General features: G+C 37.3%; 1 protein-coding gene and 1 long non-coding RNA gene across 7 annotated transcripts in view; one reads left to right on the top strand and one right to left on the bottom strand.

Moving 5' to 3' along the window:
• The window catches only part of LOC128928210 (uncharacterized), a 188240-nt gene that overhangs the window by 90572 nt on the left and 70224 nt on the right, over nt 1-27444 (top strand). The window lies entirely within an intron of this gene.
• CLCA1 (chloride channel accessory 1) overlaps nt 21679-27444 on the bottom strand; it is a 30710-nt gene continuing 24944 nt past the window's right edge. Inside the window, exons 11-14 of the mRNA XM_002751034.7 lie at nt 26996-27257; nt 25740-25910; nt 22923-23162; nt 21679-22129 (exon numbers count right to left, since the gene is read on the bottom strand). Coding sequence (XP_002751080.3) covers nt 21738-22129; nt 22923-23162; nt 25740-25910; nt 26996-27257 — 1065 coding nt within the window. The 3' untranslated portion in view covers nt 21679-21737. The remainder of the gene's footprint in view (nt 22130-22922; nt 23163-25739; nt 25911-26995; nt 27258-27444) is intronic.

Genomic DNA, 27444 nt, shown 5'->3' with positions numbered 1-27444 from the left:
AGAAGATTAAGCCAGAGACTGAGAGAAATATTTGCAAAAGACACATCTAAGAAAGGACAGTTATTCAAAATATACAAAGGATTCTGAAAATTCAACAATAAGAAAACCAACCTAATTAAAAACTGGGCCAAAGACCTTAACAGACACTTAACCAAAGAAGATACACAGATAAGAAATATGCATAGGAAAAGATGCTCCACATCATAGGTCATCAGGTAAATGTAAATTAAAACCACAATGAGATACCACTGCACACCTATTTGAATGGCCAAAATCTAGAATACTGACAAGATTAAATGCTGACAATATTGGAGCAGCAAAAACTTTCATTGGCAGGAATACAAAATGGCATAGCCACTTCAGGAGACAGTTTCTTACAAAACTAAACTTACTCTTACTATACGGTTCATCAGTTATCTTCCTTGGTGTCTATCCAAAAGAGGTGAAGACATGTCAATACAAATACCTGCACATGGATGATTATAGCAGCTTTATTTATAATTGCCAAAACTTGCAAGCAATCAAGATATCCTTCAGTAGATGAGTGGATAATTAAACTGTAGTACATCCAGATGATGAAATATTATTTACCACTAGAAAGAAATGAGTTATCAAGCCATGAAAAGACATAGAAGAATCTTAAATACATATTACAAAATGAAAGAAGCCAATTTGAAAAGGCTGCATACTGTAAAATTCCAACTATTCGACATTCTGGAAAAGGCAAAACTTCAGAGACAGTAAAAAGGTGAGTGATGGCTAGAGATTGAATGGGGGAGCCGGAGGATAAAAAGTCAAAGCACAGATTTTTACTTTGTATGATACTGTAATGGTGGACACGTCATTATACTTTTGTCAAAACACATATAATGTACAACACCAAGAGTGAACCCTAATGTAAACTACAAAAATTGGGATTAAAAAGTGCCAGTGTAGGTTTATCAATTATAACAAATATATTAATATATTTGGTTGAGAAATTCATAATGGGGTAGGCTATGCATGTGTCGGGAGCTGGGGTGTATGGGAAATCTCTGTACCTCTTTTTCAATTTTGCTGTGAACCTAAAACTGCTTGAAAAAAATGAGGTCTAAAAAACCTGGGGATTTCTAGTCCACAGTGGATTTTTGCTTTTTGAGATGGAATCTGTCCGTCACCGGCTGGAGTGCAGTGGCGTGATCTTGGCTTACTGCAACCTCTGCCTCCTGGGTTCAAGCGATTCTCCTGCCTCAGCCTCTGGAGTAGCTGGGACCACAGGCATGTACCACCACGCCAGAATAATTTTTTGTATTTTGAGTAGAAAAGGAGAGACGGGGTTTCACTGTGTTGCCCAGGATGGTCTCAATCTCTTTACCTTGCAATCCTCCCACTCGGCCTCCCAAAGTGCTGGGATTACAGGCATAAGCCACCACTCCGGGCCAGACTACCTAGGCAGGTCTTTTACTCCTCCTCTCCCTGTCCCGCTAGCTTGTTGGTCCATACTTGACACATTAGTACTTCTAACCTATATCTATTTATTAGGAGTGTTTTCAGTTATAACGCCTGATTACTAGTGGGTGAACCAAACATGGATTTCTTTTCTTTACAAGGCAGCCTAGGGCTGGTTTAGTAGCTTAATGATGGCAATAAGGGCACAGGTTCTTTCTATATTTTTTCTTCACCAACCTTGGATTATGGCTTTTTACTCATCATAAGATGATGAGCTACAGAGGAATGTGGTGGCCCCAACGACGTCTGCTCCTTTATCAGAATAGCAAACTTTTTTTTTCTTGAGACGGAGTCTTTCTCTGTCACCCAGACTGGAGTGCAGTGGCACAATCTCAGCTCACTGCAACCTCTGCCTCCCAGATTCAAGCGGTTCTCCTGCCTCAGCTTCCTGAGTAGCTGGGATTGCAGGTGCGTGCCACCAAGAGCCTCAGAAAATTTCAGTTTCCATCTGACTTGCTATATATCCTAATTCTGAACATAATGCTGTTAAAAGTGTGGTCTATGGGCTGGGCACGGTGGCTCACGCCTGTAATCCCAGTATTTTGGGAGGCTGAGGTGAGCGGATCATTTGAAGTCAGGAGTTTGAGACCAGCCAACATGGTGAAACCCTTTTTCTCCTAGAAATACAGAAATTTGCTGGGCTTGGTGGCGCATGTCTGTAATCCCAGCTATTTGGGACGCTGAGGCAAGAGAATCGCTTGAACCTGGGAGAAAGGTTTTGTGGAAGAAACTCAAGAGTTTGCACCATTGCACTTCAGCCTGGGCGACAGAGCAAGACTCTGTCTCAAAAAAAAAAGTGTGGTCTATGGACCAGCTGCATTTTCATCAGCTGGGAACATGTTAGAAATGCAGAGTTTCAGGCATTATCCCAGTCCTACTGAATCAGAATCTTCATTATAACAGGTTCTCAGATGATTCATACGCACATTCAATTTTGAGAAGCACTGATGCTCACCATTTGGCTGTAATGGCCAAACTATTCCTTTGTTTCTTTGACTTGGATGTACATGCATTATTATAAATCATTTCTCTGGTAAGGTCAGGTAGGCTTATCGTGGCAGCCCTGCCACCCACATAATCCTTCATGGTTGATCTAGATTCTTTGCTAGGCATTCACATGTTTGCATTTCTCTACCAGGCATGGCCTTCATTCTTGATACAGAGTTAGCTGTGCCATTCTTATCTTATTTCACCTTTTGAATTATTCTTATAAAACCTGTTCAGACAATTCTCTTGCCACCTGGGGGAGGGATAGTTGGAAGGAAATGTCCCTCTTTCAATGAAATACTTGCCTAACTAATTATTGGTAGGGCAATAATTTGTTTTTCATCTTTCTACATATATGCGCTTCAAAGTAAGCAAGTTGAAAGATATTATTGAGCTCCTTATTTAGTGAAATACAGTGTTTATGTAATGGGGTTTCCCTCTAGATAGAAATTCAATGTTTCTGTGTACTTTAAAATATTTTACTCAGAAGATTGTCACAGAGCAAATCAATTTTAATTTTCTTTTAGACAAAGTGCCTCTCACACAAGTCAATTAAAAGTTTGCTCTGTTTCTTTTATAAGTAAATTCCTTTTGACAGTTATTTAAGACAATATGTCTTTAAGGGAGAAAACTTCATAAAATAATAATATACTTCATAAAGTATAACCTAAAATAACATAACTAATATAAAATAATATAAAGTGTCTAAATAAATAATACATAATTAAATACTCTATAATACAAATAGTATAAAATGTTAAAAATTTGCCCCTAAATTATATAACATGCAGTTGATAAGGAATGTGCTTCATCATTCACTTGTTGATAACTCTCACCTGAAGAACTGGATAAAATGTTTGAATAACTGAAAAATTGGAAAGCTTATATAAACACAGAATAAAGGTCAATAGGGTCTAAATAAACTGCTCAGTTAAAGGGAGGACAAAGACTAACATAGGGTTAACTAGGAAAAAGTATGAATTTTGTATGTTATGCACAAAATGTGGAGTATTTCAGTACCTTCATACCAGTATGCATAAAAATAGAAATAATACTATCCTTTGGGAAGTATTCTTTATTTCTATGATTTTGAAGAAGTTTTCTTTCAGTGTAGGTTTCAAAAGTAGTATGAAATTTAGAGTATTCAGAGTTGCCAGAAAGATAAACACTGGTCAAAAATGTTAGAAACCTCACAATGAGATACTGCTTCACACTTGCTAGGAAGCTATTATCATCAAGCCAACAAAACAATAAAATAAAATATAATGAAATAAAATAAAAAGTGTTGGCAAGAATGTGGAGAAGTTGGGACCCTTCTGCATTGCTGGTAGGAATGTAAAATGATGCAGTAATCTTGAAAAATAATATTGTAATTCTTCAAAAATTTAAACACCAAAAAACCATATAATTCAGCGATTTCACTTCTGGATATATACCCAAAGGAACTGAAAATAGAACTTGAACATATATTTGCACACCGTGTTCAGAGCAGCATTATTCAGTTAACAACCCAAGTGTCCATTGATGGATGAATGAATAAAAAAATGTGAAATATATGTGCAATTGAATATTATTCTGCCTTAAAAAGGAAGGAAATTTTGACACATGCTACAACATGGATGAACCTTGAAGACATTATGCTATGTGGAACAAGCCAGTCATAAAAGGACACAAATATTGTATGAGTCAGTTTTTATGAGGTACCCATAAAAGTCAGAATCATAGAGGCAGAAAGTAGAATGATGGTTGCCAGGAACTGGGGAGAGGCGGGAATGGGAAGTTATTTTTTAAAGGGTAGAGTTTCAGTTTGAGAAGATGAAAAAGTTCTAGAGATGGATAGGGGTGATGGTTGCACAAAAGTGTGAATGTATTTACTGCCACTGAATTGTGTACTTAAAAATGGTCAAAAAGGTAAATTGTGTGTTATATATTTTACCGCAGGGAAAAATTCAGAAACTTAAGAGGATGAAGGTTCAATATTTTCTATTACCTCACATGTTTAAGTTAATGAGTTTAGCACTTACCATAGTGTTATTGCCTTTATTAGGTAGCTTTATTAGGTAGATTGGTGTCAGGTATTGGTAACCTCAGTTTTCGAGGGTTACCAATAGTTCAACAAGCATTTGCTGAGTGCCCTACTGATTATTAACCAGGAACTGTAGTAGGCCTTAAAGATGCAAAAAGAAGTTAAATATAGCCCTTGACTTTAGTGAGGTCACAGATTAGCATGGAAGACAGATATGGAGATAAATGATGCAACTTAGTGTAATGCAATGTATAACAGAAATATTTATGACATTCTGGTTGAAAGATCAGATTCTAGAACACACTGGCTGAAATGAAATCCGGCTTGATTACTTTTACCAGTAGTGTGATCTTAAGCAAGTTACTAAACCTTTGCTTTAGTTTCTGTAAAATGGGGGTAGTAATGATTCGTACCTCATAGGATTGATGTGAGGATTAAATGGATTCTTACTGTGAGATGCTTAGAGTAGTGCTTAACATGTGATAAACGCTTCTTAGATCCAAATAAAGACTGAACAAGGAAGTGTGGGTAGGTCAAGTTACAGCTAATTTCAGGAGCAGCTGAAACCAGGAACTTACACATTCTCTCTCTCTCCTTTGTTTCTACTGCCTTTAGTCACTTCCATTCACTCTCATGAAGGCTGACCTTTGTCCACATGACAAGAAATAGAGGCAAGAACAGAAACCAAGTTTTATGCTTTAAGGCTTCTCTCACCAGGAAAGAACTGATTCATTCCATTCTTTACACAAATACTTTGATTGACCTGACTTGGATTAAGTACCTATCCCTTGGCCAACTGTCAGAGTGGGAGGGGGATGAGATACTATAAGTGGCCCATAATGGGTCACATGCCAATCTCTAAACCAATCACCTGTGGCCAGAATATGGAGGTCATATGGGGAAAAAGTTCTAAAGTCATAGAGATCTGGATGCAGAAGGCAGTTCTCATCCAGAAGGACAATAACCTAAAATTATGTACTATCATCTTTTTATAGTGTACATGTCTTATTTCCCTAACAAAATTGTAAGCTTCTTTGAAGCATCAGTCATGCTTTATATTTTGCCTTCTTTTGTAATTAAGGATTTTTAGTAGGTATTTACTGATTGACTTATTGTCATATAGAACACACTGGGTGTCATTAGAAACAGAGGAAGAGCCACTATATTAGAAATCTGGAGAAATGGTTTCTGAGTCTAACTTTGCCACCTTTCTGAGCCACACTATTCACAATAGCGAAGATATGGACTCAACCTAGGTGACCATCAATGATAGATTGGATAAAGAAAATGTGGAATAGTATGCAGCCATAAAAAGGAAGAAAATTACACCCTTGGCAGAAATAGGGATGCGTTTGGAGGCCATAATATCAAGTAAATTAATGCAGGATCGGAAAACCAAACACCACATGTTCTCACTTTTAAGTGGGAGCTAAACATTGAGCACACATAGATACAAACATGGCAACAATGGACACTGGGGAGAAAGAGAGGGGTTTATGGGTTAAAAACTACCTATTGTGTACCATGCCCACTACCTGGGTGCATATGTCCTTTTGATAGAATAATTTATTTCCTTTTGGTATATACCCACTAATAGGGTTGCAAGTTGCTTTCTATAGTGGCTGAAGGAATTTACATTTCTACTGACAATGTATAAGTGTTCACTTTTCTCTGCAGCCTGCCAACATCTATTGTTTTTGACTTTTTAATAATAGTCATTCAGACTGCTGTGAGATAGTATCTCATTGTGATTTTGATTTGTATTTTTCTGATTACTAGTGATGCTGAGTATTTTTTTCATATGCTTATTGGCTGCTTATATGTATTCTTTTGAGAAGCATCAGTTCATGTCTTTGGCCCACTTTTTAATGGGGTTGTTTTTAGCCTGTTGAATCATTTAAATTCCTTATAAATTCTGGATATTAGACCTTTGTCAGATGCATAGTTTGGCATTCACTAATTCTTAACTCTTTTCAATTATTGATTAGCTGGTATTTTTGACCTTCTTGTTTAAACAAAATTATCTTTTAAAATCCTGAATTTTTAAATTGCAGTCAGACTTCTTATATAGACTAGAATTCTATTCACATGTTTTTTTAGGCTGCCAGAACCTTCCTTCTAGGTTGTTTACATACATGGCTTCCTCCTTTTCACCTTTGCTTTTCTTCTTATAAGCAGAAAATCTAGGAAAAAATATAAACAAAAACAAAGGTAATAATCATAGACTGAGAGTTTGGAATGCCCTAGGTAACTTTTCATGACCTGAAAAGTTTTGAAAGGGGCTGTTTGGAAAGGATTTTGGGAAGTTTGAGAAAGGACTATTATGGGTTGAATTTTGTTACCCCAAAAATTCCTATGTCAAAGTCTGGACCCCTAGTACCTCACAATATAACTTTATTTGAAAATAGGGCCATTAAAGATATAATTAATTATGAGATTTTGCTGGTGAAGCTCCTATTTCAATATAACTAGTGTACTTATAAAATGGGAAATTTAGACATAGACACCCAAATAGGGACAACATCATGCAAACGTGAAGGGAAGGGATCAGGAGATGTGTCTATAAGCCAAAGAATGCCAAAGATTGCCAGTAAACTGCTAGAAGCTAGGGGAAAAGAAAGCGAAGAAACTCTGTCTTACAGCTCTCAAAAACTCAGAAGGAATCAACCTGCCAGCACCTAATCTTGGAGTCCTAGTCTCCAGAACTGTGAGACAATACATTTCTGCCATGTTTGTGGCACTTTGTTATAGCAGCCCTAGGAAACTATACAGGGACCAAAATTTTGTTCCCTGGTCATTCTTTAACTTTGTAAAATTTTGTTTACTGAGTCTTTGCCTTAATTATAGAGCTTAAAATTACAAAAATCTGGGTTGGAACCAAAATTTTCCCCAAAGAATCAAAGTTAAATATAGCCCTTGAGTTTAGACTCATCAAACAGCTTTAATCTCATAACATTAAAAGGAAAATGTCATAGATTCTTAAACATGCAACTGAAGCTCTATGGTTCATTTTCACAACTTTTGAGGGAAATAGAAGCAACATTTCTCTTAGGTTTATTTTAGTTTATGATTCTGGGGAATCAGCAGGGGAAATCTAATTATTTACTTAAGCAAATGTTTTTTCTCTTTGGTCTAATTACAAGAGATATCTCATATAACAAGTACAAGTAGACCAGTACTACTGGTACTATTTACTGGTATCATTAACAGTTCCAATACTACCGGAACTATGAACTCACCTCACTCCTTATCTATCAGCAAAAGGCCTTGATTCCGACTTCACAAAGAAATTACAAGCTCCTAGACATGAACTCCTTCAAATGCTTGCCTTCATGACTATTTCTTTCCTTAAGCATCAGATAATGCTGATCATTACCTTTTTAAAGGGTAATCTCTGTACACTTATGCTCTTTATTCTCCATTCTCTTACAGTACCTTCTTGATGTATTATTTGTCCTCTCTCTTTTTTATGTCTTCTCTTCTGGTTTCCTACTCCCCCCAACCCTGCTCCAACATAGAAAAATGATACAAACCTTCCTCATCTTAAAGAAAATGCAGTAATTTGTATATATTGTTACATGCAAAGAACAATTTGAAATACTTGCATTGCTAGACATCTCTGTAATATATGAGGTTGTCGTTGATCATTCCGTCTTTTTTGAAACTGCCCCCTTTCTTGGTTTTCATAATGCACTTCTGATTATATTTGCAAATCTATGGCCATTCCTTCTCAGTCTTGCTCACAATGCCTCTTCTTGTTTCTCCTCCTTAAATGCTGGCTTTTCTCAGAGTTCATTTTTGGCTCCCATCTCTTCCCCTGTGTTTCAGTTGGTGATCTCCCTCCCACACATGGCTTCAGTTATTCTCTGTATGCTGAGGATGACAAACTACATATCCAACTCAGACTTTGGAACAGCAGCCCTAGGTGCAAGAAGTAGTAGAATATATTTTCAAACTGTTTAAAGAAAAAAATCAAACCTAGTATTTTTAATGATGACTCACATATTAGTATAAAGTGGAAACAATATCAAAGATGCTAAGACTCAGACCACCTAACACACATGTTAAAAGCACTGTTGGGGAAATTCTCCAGATAGAAGCAAATAAGATATAGCAAATAAATGTTAGTAAATAATTTAGTAAAATTTCTTGTCTAAAAAAGTAATAAATAACAGCCACAAAAGTCTATCAATGTTTAAAATTTAGAAATCACCAACATGAATCAGGTTGGTGTTGGAGTCCAGAGAGACACAAGAGCTTACTAAGGCATTTCTGTTGAAAGTGAAGGGGATAAGAAAAATATAGCTACTGATGAGCTTTAGAATTCTATTACTGTAGGAAATAAATCAATGAATACTAAAGATAAGAACACATCTTAAGTTGAGAAAACACCGGAGGACTAAAGTCATAATGTGTAATTTTCAAACCAGCAGAGTAAAACTCAATCTGTCCAGTAGGTGTTAGGACAGGAGGAAAACTGAAGAAACAAAAAGGAAATACATGAAATAGAAGAAATAAATGCAAGAAAGAAATAAATAAACCTATGTGAATTTGTTAAACTCACCTTTAGTAAGACAGAGACTCTCAGTATAGATTTTTAAATGATGCAGTAGTATAATGTTCATAGAGAAATATTTAAAATGATAATGTAACAATTCCAAAATTACCTATGTGTAAAAGAAAATGTAAGGAAGATAGGTTTTTTGTAACAGGTAATGAGAAAGAAAAAACCAGTTGATCCTAAAATATTTTATTATGCCTCATTATAACTTTGTTCAGCAGGTCACTAGCTCAAAGACTGCTAACTCTGTTCTACAGAACTCTTTGTCTCTATCTTGATTGCTCTCAATTTGTCTTGCAACATGGTCTAAGTTAAAGCATGATCCAGTCCTGTTGCTGCTTTTTGCAATCATCACGCATTGCCTATAGGATAAAGTCCAAAATCTTTGTCATATTATTTAAAGCCTTCCTTGATTTGTGTTGGCTATTTCCCCATTGCCTTTCTACCCTTGGCCCTCCTGTTCTCTCCTCTTCATGCTTTGGGATGAAACATTTGCACTTTTCTAAATAGAGTATTATAGTTCTTGTTTATGTACCTTTGCCTATTTGGCTGTTTCTGACTGGAATTTCCTTCTTCCTTGTATGTCCATCAAGACTTTGAGGAGGTACCACCCTCTCTATGATACTGTCTCCTTTACGATCCTCTATTTATATGACATTATATTACATCACATTACATTACTTTGTTGTCCTGTGTGTATCCCCTACTAAATTTTAAGCTACTGGAAAACAGGGATCACATGGTCCCAGCTTCCAGCACAGTGCCTGCCATGTGATACAAATTGTTCTCCATGAATAGATGAATCCGAGACAACAAATATTATGTCTCAGGTGCTGGACAGTGAGAACTCAGACCAAGAGGTGAGAAACAAAAATTTAGGAAATAGGTTCTGTGTACAAAGGTTACAATAAGTGATTTAGTTAGCGCCAAAATGGAAATTAATATGAACAAGTTATTTTCTGAAATTTAATAGTACTGTATGAGTATTATACTTAGGCAGTACTCTGATGGTTGCATGTGACAGAAAACCAACTCAAATAAGTTCATTAAATACACAGCATATATAAAAAATATCGGGTATGTCTCAAACAGCATTGTAAAGGTGAGGCTGCCCTTACAGCTCAGGTTCAGAGGGAACTGGGAAAACTGGGGTTGTGAATGTAGCCAGTGTTCTGACCATCTCTTGGTCTACTGGCCTCACCTCTTATACCAGCTTCCCTATTTCAGTAGGAAAAATGGACAGAGAGGAGCCCTGAGCCTTACAACACATAGTTTTGCTGTCAGAGACTTTGATCTTCTTCACTGGTTCCTGTTGAATAAGTCCTGAAGAAGAGCTCTGAAAAACCTTCTGAGTCAGGTGCCCATCCAGGGTGGATCAATGATAGCAAAGAGGGCAAGGGCAGATTGCCAAAGGTATGAGAAGTGGGGCAGTCTCAATCCTTGACATACAAAATGAGGTCCTCCACTATCATCTGGAGCTTATTAGACATGAAGAATCTTAGGCTCCTGAACTTACTGAACCAAAATCTGCACTTTAGCTTCCAAGTGATTCATGTACACATTCAAGTTCAAGAACCAGGAACAACTGTTCTCTATTTTTTTTTTTTGAGACGGAAAAAATTAGTACTGGTTTTAAGTTGTAGCAGGAGGTGTTTCAAGGAAATGTTTGCAAGATTGTCTTGTGTTTAAAATATAGAATACAACAGTATCTTGAAAAATTTTGGAATCTTCTTTTGGAAGAAATTTTACAAAGAAATATTCACTCTTTTTCTCTGAAGTAATTTGTCATGTATGCAAAGAAATAGACATTCAAATTTACTTTATTCTCCCATCATTTCTATAACAAATTCATCTATTTTGAAAACAAATTTACCCCAGCAACTAAATACTGGCACCTGGAAATACCTATTTCTATACCAGTGACTTATTTCACCTTTGGGCCTCATGCTAATTATGTTTTCCTCACATTATATTGATTAAGCAGTTGGACATTGACTATAACTCCCAACGTGGTCCTGTGATGGTATCAATACGCTTTTTAGGCTTGTATAAGTGTAATCTGTGTCAATCAGTCATCAAATGAGACTCTGGGCCCTCTGTGCTAATGGCTGTACCCAATGACATGGAAGCTCCTGGAAAGAATGAAAGAGAATCACTTGCATATCAACTTGGTAACATGGCCCAGGTGCAGTGCTCACGCCTGTAATTCCAGCACTTTGGGAGGCTGAGGCAGGCAGATCACTTGAAGTCAGAAGTTTGAGACCAACTTGGCCAACATGGTGAAACCCTGTCTCTACTAAAAATGCAAAACTTAGCTGGATGTGGTGGTGTGCACCTGTAATCCCAGATACTCAGGAGGTTGAAGTAGGAGAATTGCTTGAACCTAGAAGGCAGAAGTTGTAGTGAGCTGAGATCATGCCTGGGCAACAGAGTGAGATTCCATCTCAAAAACATAAAAAATAAAATGAAATAAAGTTAGTAACAGGTTTCTTAAATTTACCAATCCTATTTTCCTAGCTCATTCCAGGTGAGGTCTAAAAAATGCTTTTTGACAGTAAAGAATTTGTTCTTGGGTTGAGTGGAGCAAAAAAACGTTTTCAAGAATCAACCATTCTCTTTTACTTCTCTGCATATTAGCTCTTAAAAAAATTAGACGGTGGCTTTGCTATTAGTCAAAATGAAGGTTGAGTACAACAGATTCCCAAAGGATTAAATGACAGTTCCAAAGAAATACTGACTTTTTACATAGAATTGTTTATGTCACTTATTGTTGATGAATTAAATCAAAACATGATAGATATTTTTTCTATAGTAGCTTTTTTTCTTTAATGTTTTAAATCATTTCAGGTGGTGATTTTTTTTCTTTTAAGACAGAGAATAGGCTAGGTAAGGTGGCTTACACTTATAGTCTCAGCATTTTGGGAAGCTGCAGTGGGAGGATCACTTGAGGCCAGGAGTTTGAGACCAGTCTGGGGCAACATATCAAGATCCCTGTCTCTGTTACATACATATATATATAAAGATATACAAGTGGTAAGAATTTAAAGCATCTAAAACCAGTTTCAGGATTCTGATTCAAAGTATCACTAGTTTCTGTAGCCCATAGTGACAAACATTAGCAAGATGCCAGTTCTCCTGATTTAAGAATTGATTCAGCAGTAAAACAGAACAACTAAACAAAAACCTCCAACTAACTTGACAACTATGTCATGTTAAATTAGCAAATTTGATTGACATAAATTATCCAGTGATAAAACAGAATAACAAAACAGACAAGCAAGCTAGGCCATTAACTATGTACTTTCAGTTAGTAAATTTGATGGACTCAGAGTCATAAAGATTCCAAAGTCAATAGCTATGTTAAGAATAGTCCCTTATTCCAGTTCTTCCCTGAATCCATATAAATTTCCCCTTATTTCCTGGTTCCTGGCTGTATTGAAAATATAGATAAGAAAGGTACACAGGACATTGAATTAAATACAAAATATTTCCTGCATATGGGACCTTCGCTACATGATAAAAAATTAGGTCTATAATGAAAGTATTTAAAAATTCTTTTCTGAAAAGTAAAATGCAAAAAAAACTGGCTAATGTTAGATGTTCATCAGCTAAACCAAAATGTTCCTGAAGTTTCTTGTACTGTTTCTAGAAGTATTTATAGATTCTCTTATCTGGGTCAGTTGCTTTAGTTCTACCTGTCTGTAAGTAGAGCTCATTAACACAGAGATGGATTCATGTATAGTCAGAGATGTCTCTGAGTAGCAAAACTGTCTGGATTCAACTAACCCAGTGCTTTGTCGCCAACTGGTTGTGTGACCTTACTCATTTTATCTTTGAACTTGTGTTTTATAAGGCAAGTCCGATGGGACAATAGAGAGTGTGTGTAAGTAGTAGAGATAGGTGTAATATGTGTATCTGTCATTCCTCACTGTGCCATTTGTATACAGTTTCCTGATGCCTCATGAGTAAAGAATTTGGGTGGACATAGAGTCCGTGGAAGGTCAGTGAGACTCAAAGTACCAGATAAGCATGCCATTTCTAGGACTGTGTAAGCAGGTGCCCTGAATTATTGAGACAATGCTTTCAGTTCAAATCAGAACTTTCTTCAAACACAAAAAGAAGGCAATGACATTCCAAGAAACATGAATGACCAAGTGATTCTATCGGTCCTTTCTTACATGTGTTACTTCACTGTATTTGCCAATTACTTATGCTGAAAATGATGACATAGAAGGAAGGAGATAAATGGGGCATCCTGTAGTTCCTCTTCCTTTCAGTCTTATTCATCAGTAAGCTAAAGGTAGAGAGTGTTGGTAGAATGTGAACATATTAAGTGAAATAAAAACACTTGAGCCAGTTTTGTGCAGTATTTTCATTGTTTTGACAAAACAATGTATGCATGTACAAGCTACAAAATACAAAATGTGTATTCAACATACAAATTAAAAGTCTTACATTTGTGTTTAAAACTGGCAGTGCATAATATAGATGCATGGTGAAATTCATATGAATACTTTAAAATTATAATTTTTCTTTACTTAGAACATTAAATGACAAAGAAAAAAAAAACCACCATGACAAGCTGAGAAGCACTGTGGAAGAAAGAAAAAAATATTTATATTTTAATAGCTTTAATTATACTTTTTTCCAGATGTTTGAATAAGGCCTTGGTCCTACATTTTCATTTTGTTCCGAATACCCCAAACTATGTAATGTGTCCTGTACTCTTTTGAGGGAGTGGAGAGTCCACAGGACCCAGGGGTTGTGACACCCATTGTGTGTCCTCCCACAGCCCCATTTATAGAACATATGTGATGTACCCAACCTGAAATTCCCTCACAAATGACTCATCCTCCTTCCACGGTCTGTGTGTGCCGCAACTTGCGCGGGTGCCAGGGCCAGTTCTCCGTAGGGAAGATTGTGACAAAGGTATGTATACCTTCAGGTTGGAAAGATGGACAAAGAGTAGCTATTGATATGGTATATGGGCTGATGAGGCCACACCCATGTGCATGAGGCCCGTTGCAGTTCGGACTGTGGAGTGGAGAAAGATAGGAAGAGGGCGAACCATGTCTCATCTGTTCCCGAGCTGCCATGTTCCACCATCACACTAAGAGGTTTTCAAGAATTTTAAGTTTGAACCTGATCTTCCAAATCATTATGAAGGGAGTTATTTGTCAAGGTAGGAGATAACACATTGTAACAGCTTGTTCGCCTGATTTATAATGTTCACATATTTAGACATGGTATTTGGATCTACATTTGTCCTCTTGCCTCAGGACACTCAAATATTAGTGGAGGGCCTAGATGTGAATATGTGAAGCACTTAGTGCCTGGCACTTGGTTAAAAAAAAAAAAAAGAAAAATAAAAAACCAGAAAACAGTAGCTGTTATCATTATCAGATAAAATAAATAATGATAATGATAATAATATCACACCATTTTCTTCTCAGTCAAGTTGCTGAGTTCTGCTCACCTCTCTCTCCCTCTGCACTTTTCCCAATCATTTGGTGTGGTAATGGTGGTAGTACTCTGCTTTCCAACCCTCAGATTAGTATTTCGGGGGGAGAACTTTCTCTATATGGACTGGTTGCCTGGATCCTTAAAGTGCTGCCTGGGGTCCCACTTTCATGCCCTGCCAGCAGGATTAGTGCATTCCTGTGCCTGCCTGAATGATGCATGAACTTCAGTGTGTCCTCCGGAGTTTGAACTGTGCTGTCTGTTCCACAGGTCATCACTTTTTTTAGTCTCTTCCTCCCCCTTAAGAATTCTGAGCTCCTTTGAAATTTAGGAAAAGGTTTATCTCTAGAAACAGTTAAAATAGGTTAACATGTTTCCCTTTTGGCATGTGGGTTCAGGAACTGAGTTAAATAGATTTTTCTCAATTACAATAACTGTGCATTACTTGGGCTTAATGTAATGACTTTCTTGTGCTTATGATTTAGTTCTTATCTGGGTTGTTAAATTTGATTGTCTATGTGAAATTTTACTGTACGCCTCCATGAACACTACTTTGTTGATTTGTCTTCTCTTTCTTAGTTTAATGAATCACTCTAACAAATTTTCTTGGGAAAGATTTTGGCATTTCTTCAAAAGTCTGAAACCATGTAGAATTAGTTGGAGACAATTAAAATCTATTGAGGTCATATATCAGGTATATTTTGAAAGTATAATTTAAAGATTATAGTGCTTATATTTTCTTTATTTTTGATATTGTTCTGGGCAATGATTTTTTGGGTTTGACTCCAAAAGCTCAGGCAACAAAACTAAAAAATAGACAAATGGGAATTACATCAAACTAAAAACCTCCTGCACAGCAAAGAAAACAATTAACAGAGTAAAGAGGCAGCCTGTGCAATGGGAGGAAACATTTGCAAGCCATACATCTGATAAGGAGTGAATATCTAACATATATAAGGAACTCAAACAATTCAATAACAAGAAAACAATCTGATTTTTAAAATGGGCAAAGGGCCTAAATAGATGTTTTTCAAAAGAGAATGTATTAGTCAGGGTTCTCTAAAGGGAAATATATACATACAGATAGATAGATAAAGGGGAGTTTAGTAGGTATTAACTCACATGATCTCAAGGTTTCATAATAGGCTGTCTGTAGGCTGAGTAGCAAGGAGAGCCAGTCCCAGTTCCAAAACTGAAGAATTTGGGTCGGATGTTCAAGGGAAGGAAGCATTCAGCACAGGAGAAAGATGTAGCCTGGGAGGCTAGGCTAGTCTTTGTTTTTACATTTCTCTGCCTGATTATATTCTAGCCTCGCTGGCAGCTGATTAGATTGTGCCCACCCAGATTAAGGGTGGGTCTGCCTTTCCCAGCCCACTGACTCAAATGTTAATCTCCTTTGGCAACACCCTCACAGACACACCCAGGATCAATAATTTATATCCTTCAATCCACTCAAGTTGACACTCAGTATTAACCATCCATTGTCAACTTGAATGCTTATGCATCTCCTGAGATCATAATCTTCAAATAAAGACAATAATGTCATAACTACACCTAATATAATACAACTATTCTTCATACAATCCACCAGTTCAACAAATAGTCAACGATACATGAAAAAAATGCTAAACATCCATAATTATTGGGGAAGTGCAAATTAAAACCACAATGAGATATCACTTCAAACCTATCTGAATGGCAATTATAATAAAGACAAAAAATCATAGTTGGCAAGGATGTAGAGAACAGGAAACCTAGTATACTCTTGGTGGGAACATAAGCTAAGACAATCGTTATGGAAAACAGCATAAAGGTCCCTATAAAGACTAAATTACCATATAACCCACCAATTCCTCTTCTGGGTATATATCCAAAAGTTTCAAAATCAATATGTTGAAGAAATATTTGTACTTCTATGTTCATTACAGCATTATTCACAATAGCCAAGTTATGGAATCAGTCTGTGTCCATCCATATACAGAACATTTTATTTATCTATTCATCTGTTTGGATGCATGTATGTGTACTCACATGCACACACAATGTATATATATATATATGTACATTGTGTGTGCATGTGAGTACACCACATATCTGTATATACACACTATTCAGCCTTAAAAAATGAGATTATGTCATTTGTGACAACATGGATGAACCTGAAGGACATTATTCTAAGTGAAGTGAGCCAGGGACAAAAGACAGATGCCATATGTTCTCACTTATTTGTGGAAGCTAAAAAAATTGAACACATAGAAGCAGAGAGTAGAATGGTGATTAACAGAGGCTAGAGAGTTAGAGGAATGGGGAGATGTTGGTCAAAGTATATAATGTTTCAGTCAGACAGGAGGAATAAATGATAAGAATTTGAGGTGATGTTTTTCTTAATTAGCTGGATTCAATTATTCCACATTGTATATATATATCAGAATCATTTTCTACCTAATAAAAATATATACAATTACAACTTGTCAATATCTAACAAAAAATTAATTTAAAAAGAACTCAAACCCTAGAGGAATTCCAGAGTGTAACTGGAAGCAGATTTTGCCCAACATGACGAATTCCAAGATATAGTAATATTTGGAGAAACAGGGGTTTTATTAGGGTCATTTTGCTTCATTTCTTTCTCTTGCTTTTCCCTTATTTTATACATATACCCAGACATCATGAAAGTGGAAGGATCACTTTCTCTGGCAGATACCACATATGGATTAGGTATGCAAAGCATGAGTTCCTGTAATATGTGCTTCCCCTGAAAAAGACCCTACATACTGTGCATTGCTTTTTTGTTTGTTTGCTTTTAACTTTTATTTTAGGTTTGTGGGTACATGTGGAGGTTTGTTAGGTAGGAAACTTGTGTCATGAGGGTTTCTGGTATAGACCATTTCATCACCCAGGTACAAGGACCAGAGCACAATAGCTATTTTTTTCTGCTCCTCTCCCTCCTCCCACCCTCCATCCTCAAGTAGACCCCAGTGTCTGTTGTTCTTATCTTTGTGTTCATGAATTCTCATCATTTAGCTCCCACTTACAAGTGAGAACATGTGGTTTTGGTTTGCTGTTCCTGCATTAGTTTGCTAAGGATAATAACCTCCAACTCTGTCCATGTTCCCACAAAAGACAGGATCTTGTTCTTTTTTATGGCTGCATAGTATTCCATGGTGTATATGAACCACTTTTTCTTTATCCAATCTGTCATTGATGAAAATTTAGGTGGATTCCATGTCTTTGCTACTGTGAATAGTGGTGCAATTAACATTTGCATGTGTGTGTGTGTGTGTGTGTGTGTGTGTGTGTTTTGAAATGGAGTTTCACTCTTGTTACCCAGGTTGGAGTGCAATCTCGGTTCACCGCAACCTCTGCCTCCTGGTTTCAGGCAATTCTCCTGCCTCAGCCTCCTGAGCAGCTGGGATTACAGGCATGCGCCACCATGCCCAGCTAATTTTTTGTATTTTAGTAGAGACGGGGTTTCACCATGTTGACCAGGATGGTCTTGATCTCTTGACCTCGTGATCCACCTGCCTCGGCCTCCCAAAGTGCTGGGATTACAGGCGTGAGCCACCGCGGCACATGGTGCCTGCATGTGTGTGCTTTTATGGTAGAATGATTTATATTCCTCTGGGTATATACCCAGTAATGTGTTTGCTAGGTCAAAGGTAATTCTGCTTTTAGCTCTTTGAGGAATCACCATAGTGCTTTCCACAGCAGTTGAACTAAGTTACACTCCCACCAACAGTGTATAAGTGTTCCCTTTTCTCTGCAACCTTGCTAGAATCTGTTATTTTTTGACTTTTTAAAAATAACCATTCTGACTGGTGTGAGGTGGTATTTCATTGTAGTTTTGATTTGCCTTTCTCTAATAATTAGTGATATTGAGCATTTTTTCATATGCTTGTTGGCTGCATGTGTATCTTCTTTTGAAAAGTGTCTGTTTATGTTCTTTGCCCACTTTTTAACAGGGTTGTTTTTCTCTTGTAAATTTAAGTTTCTTATAGACCTGTGCATTAAGTGCTTGTTTGCTTGATTGTATTTTAGTTGGCAGAAACTATGTAGCTTATTATCCATTGTAATCTTAGTGTTTAACGTGTAACTTGGGATACAACATGGGTATGTGTATTTTAAAATTATTTTCTGAATAGATAAATGAATGTCTCAAGCACACAGACAATATACATAATGCAAAGCTAGAGATTTTCAGGGCAGGTGTGTTGAGAGGGTAAGCAGATGTGGGAGTTGAGGTCTTGTCAAAGGAGAACTTGAAGTGACACCCCAAGGCATTTAGGGGCCATATAAAGAAGGAGATGATGGACTAGTTAAAAAGAAACAATCAAGTGATAAAAGTCATCATGAAATTACATGGTCAGTTCAGTGGGGTAGGAAGTGAACAGCACAGAGAGTTAGGAGGTTGTGGCCATAATAGGATACTGGATTTTAAGATTTCACAGGTGGAGTTGTTTCAGTTCATTATTAGAAGAAAATTGTGGCCTTAGCTGTACTTGGTCAAACCATATGAAATTGCCAATATTCTCATTTTTTACTTATAAAAAGATACTTTTTAAATTCAAAACAATAGTTTGCTAAAGTTTAGTGGAGGTGGGGTGATGATCAAGGAATTTTGAGGCTGAGATATTAATTGACTCATTCATATAGATTCTGATACCACTCAGTGATTTTAGGAGGTGAGGAGAGAAGAGTGTTGTGCCTAGTTTGGGTGAGGACAGTAAATGACAGTGAGGAGAAGGGATGAAGAATGGCATAGATCAATGGCATAGGATGGAGGCTTTAAAGAAACCGCATTTACCATAGGGGTAATGGCCTAGCTTGGAAGTTGGAAAGGGGAGTTTGGAGAATATTTTTCCCTACCTTCTTTTGATGCTGGATACTTGGATATTAAGAGAAGTACCAATGCCTGGGACAGATTTACCAGATTTACTCACTCACTTAATTGGCTTATCAGAAACTAAAGAAACTCAGGCCATTGTGGGTCAATGATGGCATAAGGCAAAATTTTGGCTTATTTTATCACCTGTGACAATACAGATCTATTTTGCAATAAACTTTCCTATAACCCAGAGTACATAAGAATGTTTTTTCTTTGTTTCTCTCTATTTTCTATCTTATCTAAAGGCTGACATCTCTTCTTCTCTGAAGTCACATTGTATACCCCTCTGTAGTTTACTACTATATCCCATGCCATATTTCACTGAATTCACCCAAATGGGAAATTAAAATCTCAGTGAGTGACTTATTGGAAATTTTCCAGGATAAACCCATGGCAACCATGTTCTATGAAGTTGGTACCTCAGACTCATTTGTCACATGGGGCAGGTAAGTGGCCTTCTCCTTCTCATCGGGTTTGTGCTTGGTTTGGTTTTGTAACATTCAGAAGAGGACTCCAAACTAACCCTCTGCCCATTTGGTTGGCAAAGCAACTGGATGTGCTCTCAATAAACAGTACTGACTTTAGGAGCATCAAGGTCTTCCTAGTCTTGGAACTCTCTACTGCATTTTTTGGGTCCCTGTATAGTTGCCTTTCCTGAACAATGCTGTGGTGCTACTCCTTTGGCTTATAGTGAAGGATATAATTAGTGCTATATTAAACTTGTTGTTAAGATTATTATACGGATGCTGCTGCGGCTGCAGGCCTCAACATCACAGTGCCCTAATAAACAGAGGATCCATGGATAAAACTTCCTGTGGGTCTCACAACTAGGAAAAGCCAAGCTTCTCCTGAGCTTCTGGCTTGCTTTTCACTATAGACTCTGTTAATCTTTTTACTATATATGCCTCCTTTATCCTGCTTACTTGTCACAGAGTGAAATGTGTGACTTAGCTGTAACAATTGTACAGAACATTATATTATGCATTCGATGTGGTGATCCTTCCTCTAGTTTTTTTTCCCATGCATTCTTCCTAGATTTACACATGAGCACTTATTTTAATTTTTATTATATATTTGCTTCACTTTATTTCTTTATTTTTATGTTTATTGCATGTATCACTAAGATGCCTCAAATCTGGTTTTGAAATAAGAAAGGTCTACAGATAAAGAAAGAAATTTTGGGTCTATGCAGAAACAATATACTAGATATTTTGTTTTCAATTATAAAGAGATCCACCCACATCTTGAGCTCATTGTGCTAATAACTGAGAACTCGAAACAATTTTCACAAGAATATCTACCCCTGCAGGCACTGGGATCTGTGACTAGTCCTTCACGAGGACTGCCACACTGCTAGGCCTATACTTGCAGCTCCTTTTCCTCTTCTTCCCCTTTCATCTGTCAGGCTGCTGGCCTTTCTCACGCTTATTACGGCCTTCATTGGTTCTCAGAGACCTCCTTCTCAAGCATATCTCTGAGCATATCTGCCTCCTGATTTCAAAAACAAATCCTCAAATGCTCTTTTTTGTGTGTACAGGAAAAAGGCCAATGCTTACTCATCTTTCTATCACTAGAAACTAGCATTGGCCTGGAAAATAGTAAGCAGCCGGTGAACATTTGTTGAAAGAAGTGAATTACATTAAATAAAGTAATGCATATAAGACATTAGTAGGGCCCTTGGCACAAAATACATAATAAGTGTTTATTTCTCAATCAGTTTCCCTTCCCACCTGGACTGAAGCTACCTTTCCCACCTTATCCCCTCTCTCATGGCTTAAAGCATTGCTAACTCTTGTAATTTCATGCACGTAGCATTCATTTCTGTGCCTAGGGAACTTTCATGCTGTTCTTTCTTTCTTCAATGCTATCCCTTCCTTAAATGTACCATCATTGCTCAAATTTAGAGAAAATAAGACATATTCCTGGGGATGCTGGTCCAAAACTTTTATATAACAAATTATGTCTTTTATATTTAAATAATTTAGATTGGTCTTTTCTTCACCAAAAGAAATCGAACAACTTTTAGCAACTCTATTAGGTATATGTAATTGCATGTTATTTTAACTGGCAAAGCTCCTTAAAACAAATAAAAACATAATTCCATTTATTGATGCAAGCATTGCATCTTTCTAGTATTCAAAAATCATTACTAAAAGACTCAACGATTATTAAATTTTTGCATTTGAATGGATAGCAGTTATGCATATACCCAGTTGTTTAGCATTTTAGTATATCGCCCCCTACAGGAAGTCTAAAATACATTTTAGAACATTTTATAATCCAAAAAAATGATGGATAATTTATTTTATTTATCTCACAAGAATTCAACCCTAGGCTATTGTCAGCTGCAATTCTCCTAGCCACTTCCACATAATTTTTAAAATGTGAATGCCAGGAATGGTGCTGTTGATATGAATATCAGGACAAGGAGGAGATGTTTCATCAGGACTAGGTGTCTCTGGTGGAGTCTGTGGAGGAATAAACAAAGACACTCGTGCAATGTTGGATATTTCTGATTTCAGATCGACCTTATCAACAGCCTGAATAGCAATGAAAAGATCTGTGCCATTTTCAAAAGTAATGTTTTCTGGTTTAAACAAAAAGACTTCCTCAGTGTTGGCCTCCTTTGGGATGAGAGCAGTAGTATTCACTTGAAGAGATTCATTGAACTTGTCTCTGAGATCAAGAATACTTGTACTTATTCGAATGATATACTTGTAAGCTAAAATGAAAAAAAGCAAAACATGACTTAATTCTGAAATATTAAACTTCTTAAGCAGTAGAGCTTTAAAAAATATTTAAAAAGCTTTAAAAGTCTTTTAGAAATTATATCACCAAACCATAAGTTTCCCGAATAAATGAAACTGATGGCCCTATTTACAAGGGTTACTATCTCTTTTACATTCTTGTTTGTATATAATGACGCAGTAAAACTGTATTGGGCATGACTTAAAGCCTTGGTTAGCATTTCTAGGCATAGTGCCCGTAAGAAAGAAGAGACAGTTTAACTTCTGTAGTAGTTAAACCAGTGCTTCTCAAACTGTAATTGTGTACAAATCACCCAGGGTTCTGAAAACACTTTCTAACAAGTGTTGGTGGGATCCCCATGCTGCAGTCCACAGACCGCACTTTGAGAGTGAAAGTCTGGTAGGTCTTGAAGTTCCTTCCAGAAGACAGCTCTGTCTGTAGACATCTATGCTCTAGTCCCAGTTCTTCCCCAGGAATCACTGCTCCCCAGAAAATGGAGTTTGTCAAAGGACAGTTTGGCAAGATTTCAGAAACAAAGCGAGGTTTACCTTTCAGGGCTGAAACCTCTTACTCCCAAAGTATACCAGTTTTTCAGTTTTTAAACCTTTCTTATTTAAATACATTTACCCCTTGTTTTAAAGGACCAGCAAGATCTCTCCTGCCTTCTGTCCCCTAAGCATCAGAACAAGGCTGCCTGCCTCACCCAGTTCTGCTCCTCTGCTTGGCTGGTAAACTCCTTTATAGGGCCCACACCAGGTTCTGCTTACCTGTTCCATGGTCATAATCATCCCCAGGAGCTGTCCAAGTCAGATTAATGAGTCTGCCCTCATGAATTTCTGCCTTCAGGTCGGTGATTTGGCAAGGTGGGAAGAGATCAGGTATGGGAGCCTTTGGGACATCAGAAGCCACAAATGAGCCTCCCGAGGATGTTCTGCTGAAACATACTTGCTTGTTTTGAAGATCATCCTTATTAATTTCAGGTCTTGATGGATTCAATTTTATTTCATCTGCATTTAAAAAGTTGCTCAAAATATGATAAGCAACACCACTAAATGATGATACCTCCCTCTGTTTTCTTATCTGATCACCCTCTTCCCTTTTCCCACTTCTGCTTCTTTCCCTCTACACATAGAATTAATTTTAAATATTTGGAGACAAGCCCCCAAAACAGGTTGTATCACAGAGTCACAAACAGAGAATCACAATTTTTCTTCTCTTTTAGATATTTCCTGGATATTTAGTGGAACAACCTTTTGGAATTTATTTTCATGACATTTTTCCTGAAATTGCTTCTTTTCCATCTTTTTGCCCATCCTGATCTTGTCCTTCCACGATGTCAATTTAAATACTACCTCTGTTTTTTTTTTTTTTGTTGTTGTTTTTTTGAGACAGAAGTTTTGCTCTTGTCGACCAGGCTGCAGTGCAATGGTGTGATCTCAGCTCTCTGCAACATCTGCCTTCTGGGTTCAAGCTATTCTCCTGCCTCAGCCTCCCAAGTAACTAGAATTGCAGGTGTGCGCCACTACACCCAGCTAATTTTTGTATTTTTAGTAGAGACAGGATTTTGCCATGTTACCCAGGTTGGTCTAGAACTCCTGACCTCAGGTGATCCACCTGCGTTGGCCTCCCAACGTGCTGGGATTACACGCATGAGCCCTCATACCTGGACTAAATACTACCTCTGTTTTAAGCCTCAGACTACTTCAAGAAATGTCTTCCACCCAAATAATAATGTGGGTTTCATTATCTTTCTTATTTATTTGGCAACTAATCAACTGGAACTTCAATAATGGCTTGATTATTTATTCTATGCATATTTCTTTCACTTTCTCCATGTTTGTGTTCTATTTTTCTTATTAAATTTCAGTTTTTAATGAAATGTTTTATGTTGGAGGTTCCAAAATTCTGTGCTTTTAAAAGACTTGATTTTCTCAGTGAGTGCATAGGAATCTAGTTCTTGTAGCAATCCCAATTTCATTCACATTCTTGAAGACACGTATAAAAGTAGTCCTGGAATTAAAAAAATACCCTGGCCTGTTTGATCTGTAGAATTCTCAGTTCTCTTTTCTTTTCAATAAAAATATCTCATAAGATCTTAACATGGCATTACTTAGGATTAGCTTTCTCATAAACTCTACCTCTTCATAAAATTTTATCTGTTAAAGACCGTTTAATCTTTATACCCATTAATCTGGTCCTCAGAAAAGATGAAGTGAATGCTGTAGCAGGTTCAGGGTTCATATTCAAAGAACCAGTGGAGACTGCCATTGAAGCTTATTGAGGGATAGAGGGAAGAACATGGCCTTCTCATGCTATGCCAGGCACTAACACTTAGTTATACAGACCCATAACCTCTCTAGCTTCTGTTTTCCCGTCTTTAAAAAGGGATACTTAAGAGAATAAAATGTATTACTATAAGTAAAATGCTGTCATAAGCATTTTAGTCACTAAACCAGTCCCCTTCTGCCTCCTTCCCCTAACTCAAAAAGCAGTAGCATCTTTTGAAACATTTTCCCCCATTATCATTTTTGCATGAGAGACACCATGTGTCTCTGAATCCTCTCTTTGCTAATCACACACCCAAATAAAGACTACAGTGGGAAGCCTCTTGAAGAAGCGCTTCTCCTTCCTCCAAACCAACATCAGGAAAAAGCCTGCCCAGGACAGGGTAGAGATTGATGGAAAACAAGTCCTGGAACCCATTGGGACACAAACTTGGTCCCAGTTCCTGTTCTAGTGCAGGGCAAATGTTTGTAACCAAAAGTGGTATGGAACTGCCTGTTTCATGGACATAATTTTCCCACCTGCTTACACGTGGGCTTAGTGTGCTGGCCTGCATGAAGTTCATCTACTATGCTCCCTGGTCTAAGCAGGAGGAGAAAAGAGGAAAGACAGTGAACTTTGATAATGATATTGATGTAGATAACAAACTCTAAATTATTACTTTTTTAAATTCTCTGGAAATGCTTCACTAGAATAAATTAGAAATGCTTCAGTGGAAAGAACTCCATTAGAAATGTTTTTAAAATAATGATAAAACCTTTATTAAACACTATTTGCCAGTAACAGTTTGTTAGTTGTATTTACTTATTTATTCTTTGTGACCATCCTATGGGGTAGCCACCATTATTATCCATATTATTCAACTCATATGTAGGCTGTAAATTTTTACAACTGAGGAGAGTGAAGTGCAAAAAGATTACACAAAATACTGTATTTGATAGAGGGCTGGGCTTTGACCTGAGGCATTCAAAAGTTATGTTCTATCTAGTGATTTTCAGCTGGAGGCTTGTCTAGTTTGTCCACGTAAGGGACAGTGAACAACATATGGAGATATTTTTGATTGTCATGACTAGGAAATTGCTGCTGACAAATAATGGGTAGAGGTGAAGGATGCTGCTAAGCATCCCGCAGTGTGCAGGGTAGCCCTCCACAACAAAGGATTGTCTGACTCAAAATGTTAATAGTGCCAAGGTTGAGAAACCCTGATTTAATCATGCACCGTTCTGCCCCACAGGCTTAATAGTTTCCTCTGGAAATCAATCCTTTTGCACAAGCCAGGTGTGTTATTACAGATTACTTACCATTCTCAATCCAGCCAGGTATGAACATTGCTCCATTCTGCTGGGGTATCGTTCTCCGTCTGGCTGCGTTAACTCCTCCCAGAGCCCACACTTTTACACTGTATCTACCATTTGTGTCATACGTTGTAAAATACCTTGAGTAGACACCGTCATCCTTAGTAGCATCAGCACCTTGATAAAGAGTGAAGGAATTAATAAATATCCTAAAGGTAACCGGGAATGTATTTGTATATTTCCAACTCATATGTAGGCTATAAATTTTCAGAGCAGCAAGAAATTCAGCATTAGCTCCCAGAGACATTAAGATTTTGGTGTGAGGGGGTGAGGCTTACTTCTTTCATCACTGTGTATGTAGTGTGTGTGGTTTTATGTGTACATTCTGTCTTCTTGAATTGTTGACTTTCTTCTTGAAATCTAAGATAATATTGTGTCTCTGTTACACCCAACATAGCACAAGGTAACTACTCAATAGGTATCTGATGAACTACATTAGACTGCTATATGTGACTATGGAGGAAAAAAACGTTGTATGATTATTTAATAAAATTCATGACTTCTCCCCAGGTTAGATTTAGTTAGGAAATTCATTTACAGAATTCATTCTAATAAGGTTACTTGCTTCACAGTAGCAGACATGATTTTTCTAAAATGAAATGTAGAATTCTCTTTCTCTCTCTCCCTGATACACTTCTTAAATACAAGAATAATGGGTAGAATTTTCTCTTTGGGGGCAAGCTAATATAGAGTCTGGGCATAGATACAGGAATAATTTAGGTCTGTGCTTGAATCTCTCTCTGCTGCTTTCTAAATGTGAGAGCCTCAGTTTCTTCACCTGAAACCATGTAATGTAGTGAGACTATCTCAGAAAAGTGTAGTGAAGATATTATAAACAAAGATTATATATGTCTTTGTATATATGTATTAGTGTATATATACACACAAAGCACTTAACACAATATAGTTATTAATTTTCCTCTTTTTCTTTTTTGGAGGTTCTGGAATACCCTATGACAACTTCGTAGAGACCCTGAATCTATTGAGCTTGAGCCACTAATGTGTTTTGGGTCTTGCAGAAGCCTTCATGTTTTCCAGCATTTTGAAATGTAGGAATTGTGGGGAAATGGAGAGCTCTCCCAACCAGACCCCAGTGCTGTGCTGCCTTGCCTAACTGCCCTCATCAGAACATTCCCTCTTGCCATCCCCTGGTTGCTTCTTAGAAAATGAAAGAGATATTTTCCAATTTCCTGGGTGATTACCTGCTCCATTATCCAGTAGTTCCAAGGTAATTGTTTTTCCATTCACTGATTCAATCAGGGCTGTGACTCTGGCCCTGAGAATGGGGGAGGCTCCTTGGCGAATATTTGCGTAAACTATCATAGGGCTGGGGAATTTGCCTGTGTCCTTGTTCATTTTGGAAGTCACTGTAATTGGAGGCAGGGTAGCACTGGACGCGCGGGACGTGACAGTCAGAGTCAAGGTTTGTGAGCTTGCTTGCAGACTGTATTTCCAAGTGCCAACCTGACCAAAACACGTGTAAACATTTCCAATGAGTAACTGCAGGTGACACAGACCTGACTTCAATGCCACGTACAGAAAAAGCCTCTGATACAAGCATGTTGGAAGCAAATCTAAGAAGAGGTGTGCTTGTTTGATACTCTGTCAGTCATGGGAGCTTCAGTGTGTTTGAACTAACTATATCATTCCC

This window comes from Callithrix jacchus, chromosome 7, assembly GCF_049354715.1.
Source record: "Callithrix jacchus isolate 240 chromosome 7, calJac240_pri, whole genome shotgun sequence".
In the NCBI taxonomy this organism is placed as follows: domain Eukaryota; kingdom Metazoa; phylum Chordata; class Mammalia; order Primates; family Cebidae; genus Callithrix; species Callithrix jacchus.
The sequence above is the reverse complement of the archived record's forward strand: the minus strand, read 5'-3'. Positions and strand labels throughout refer to the sequence as shown.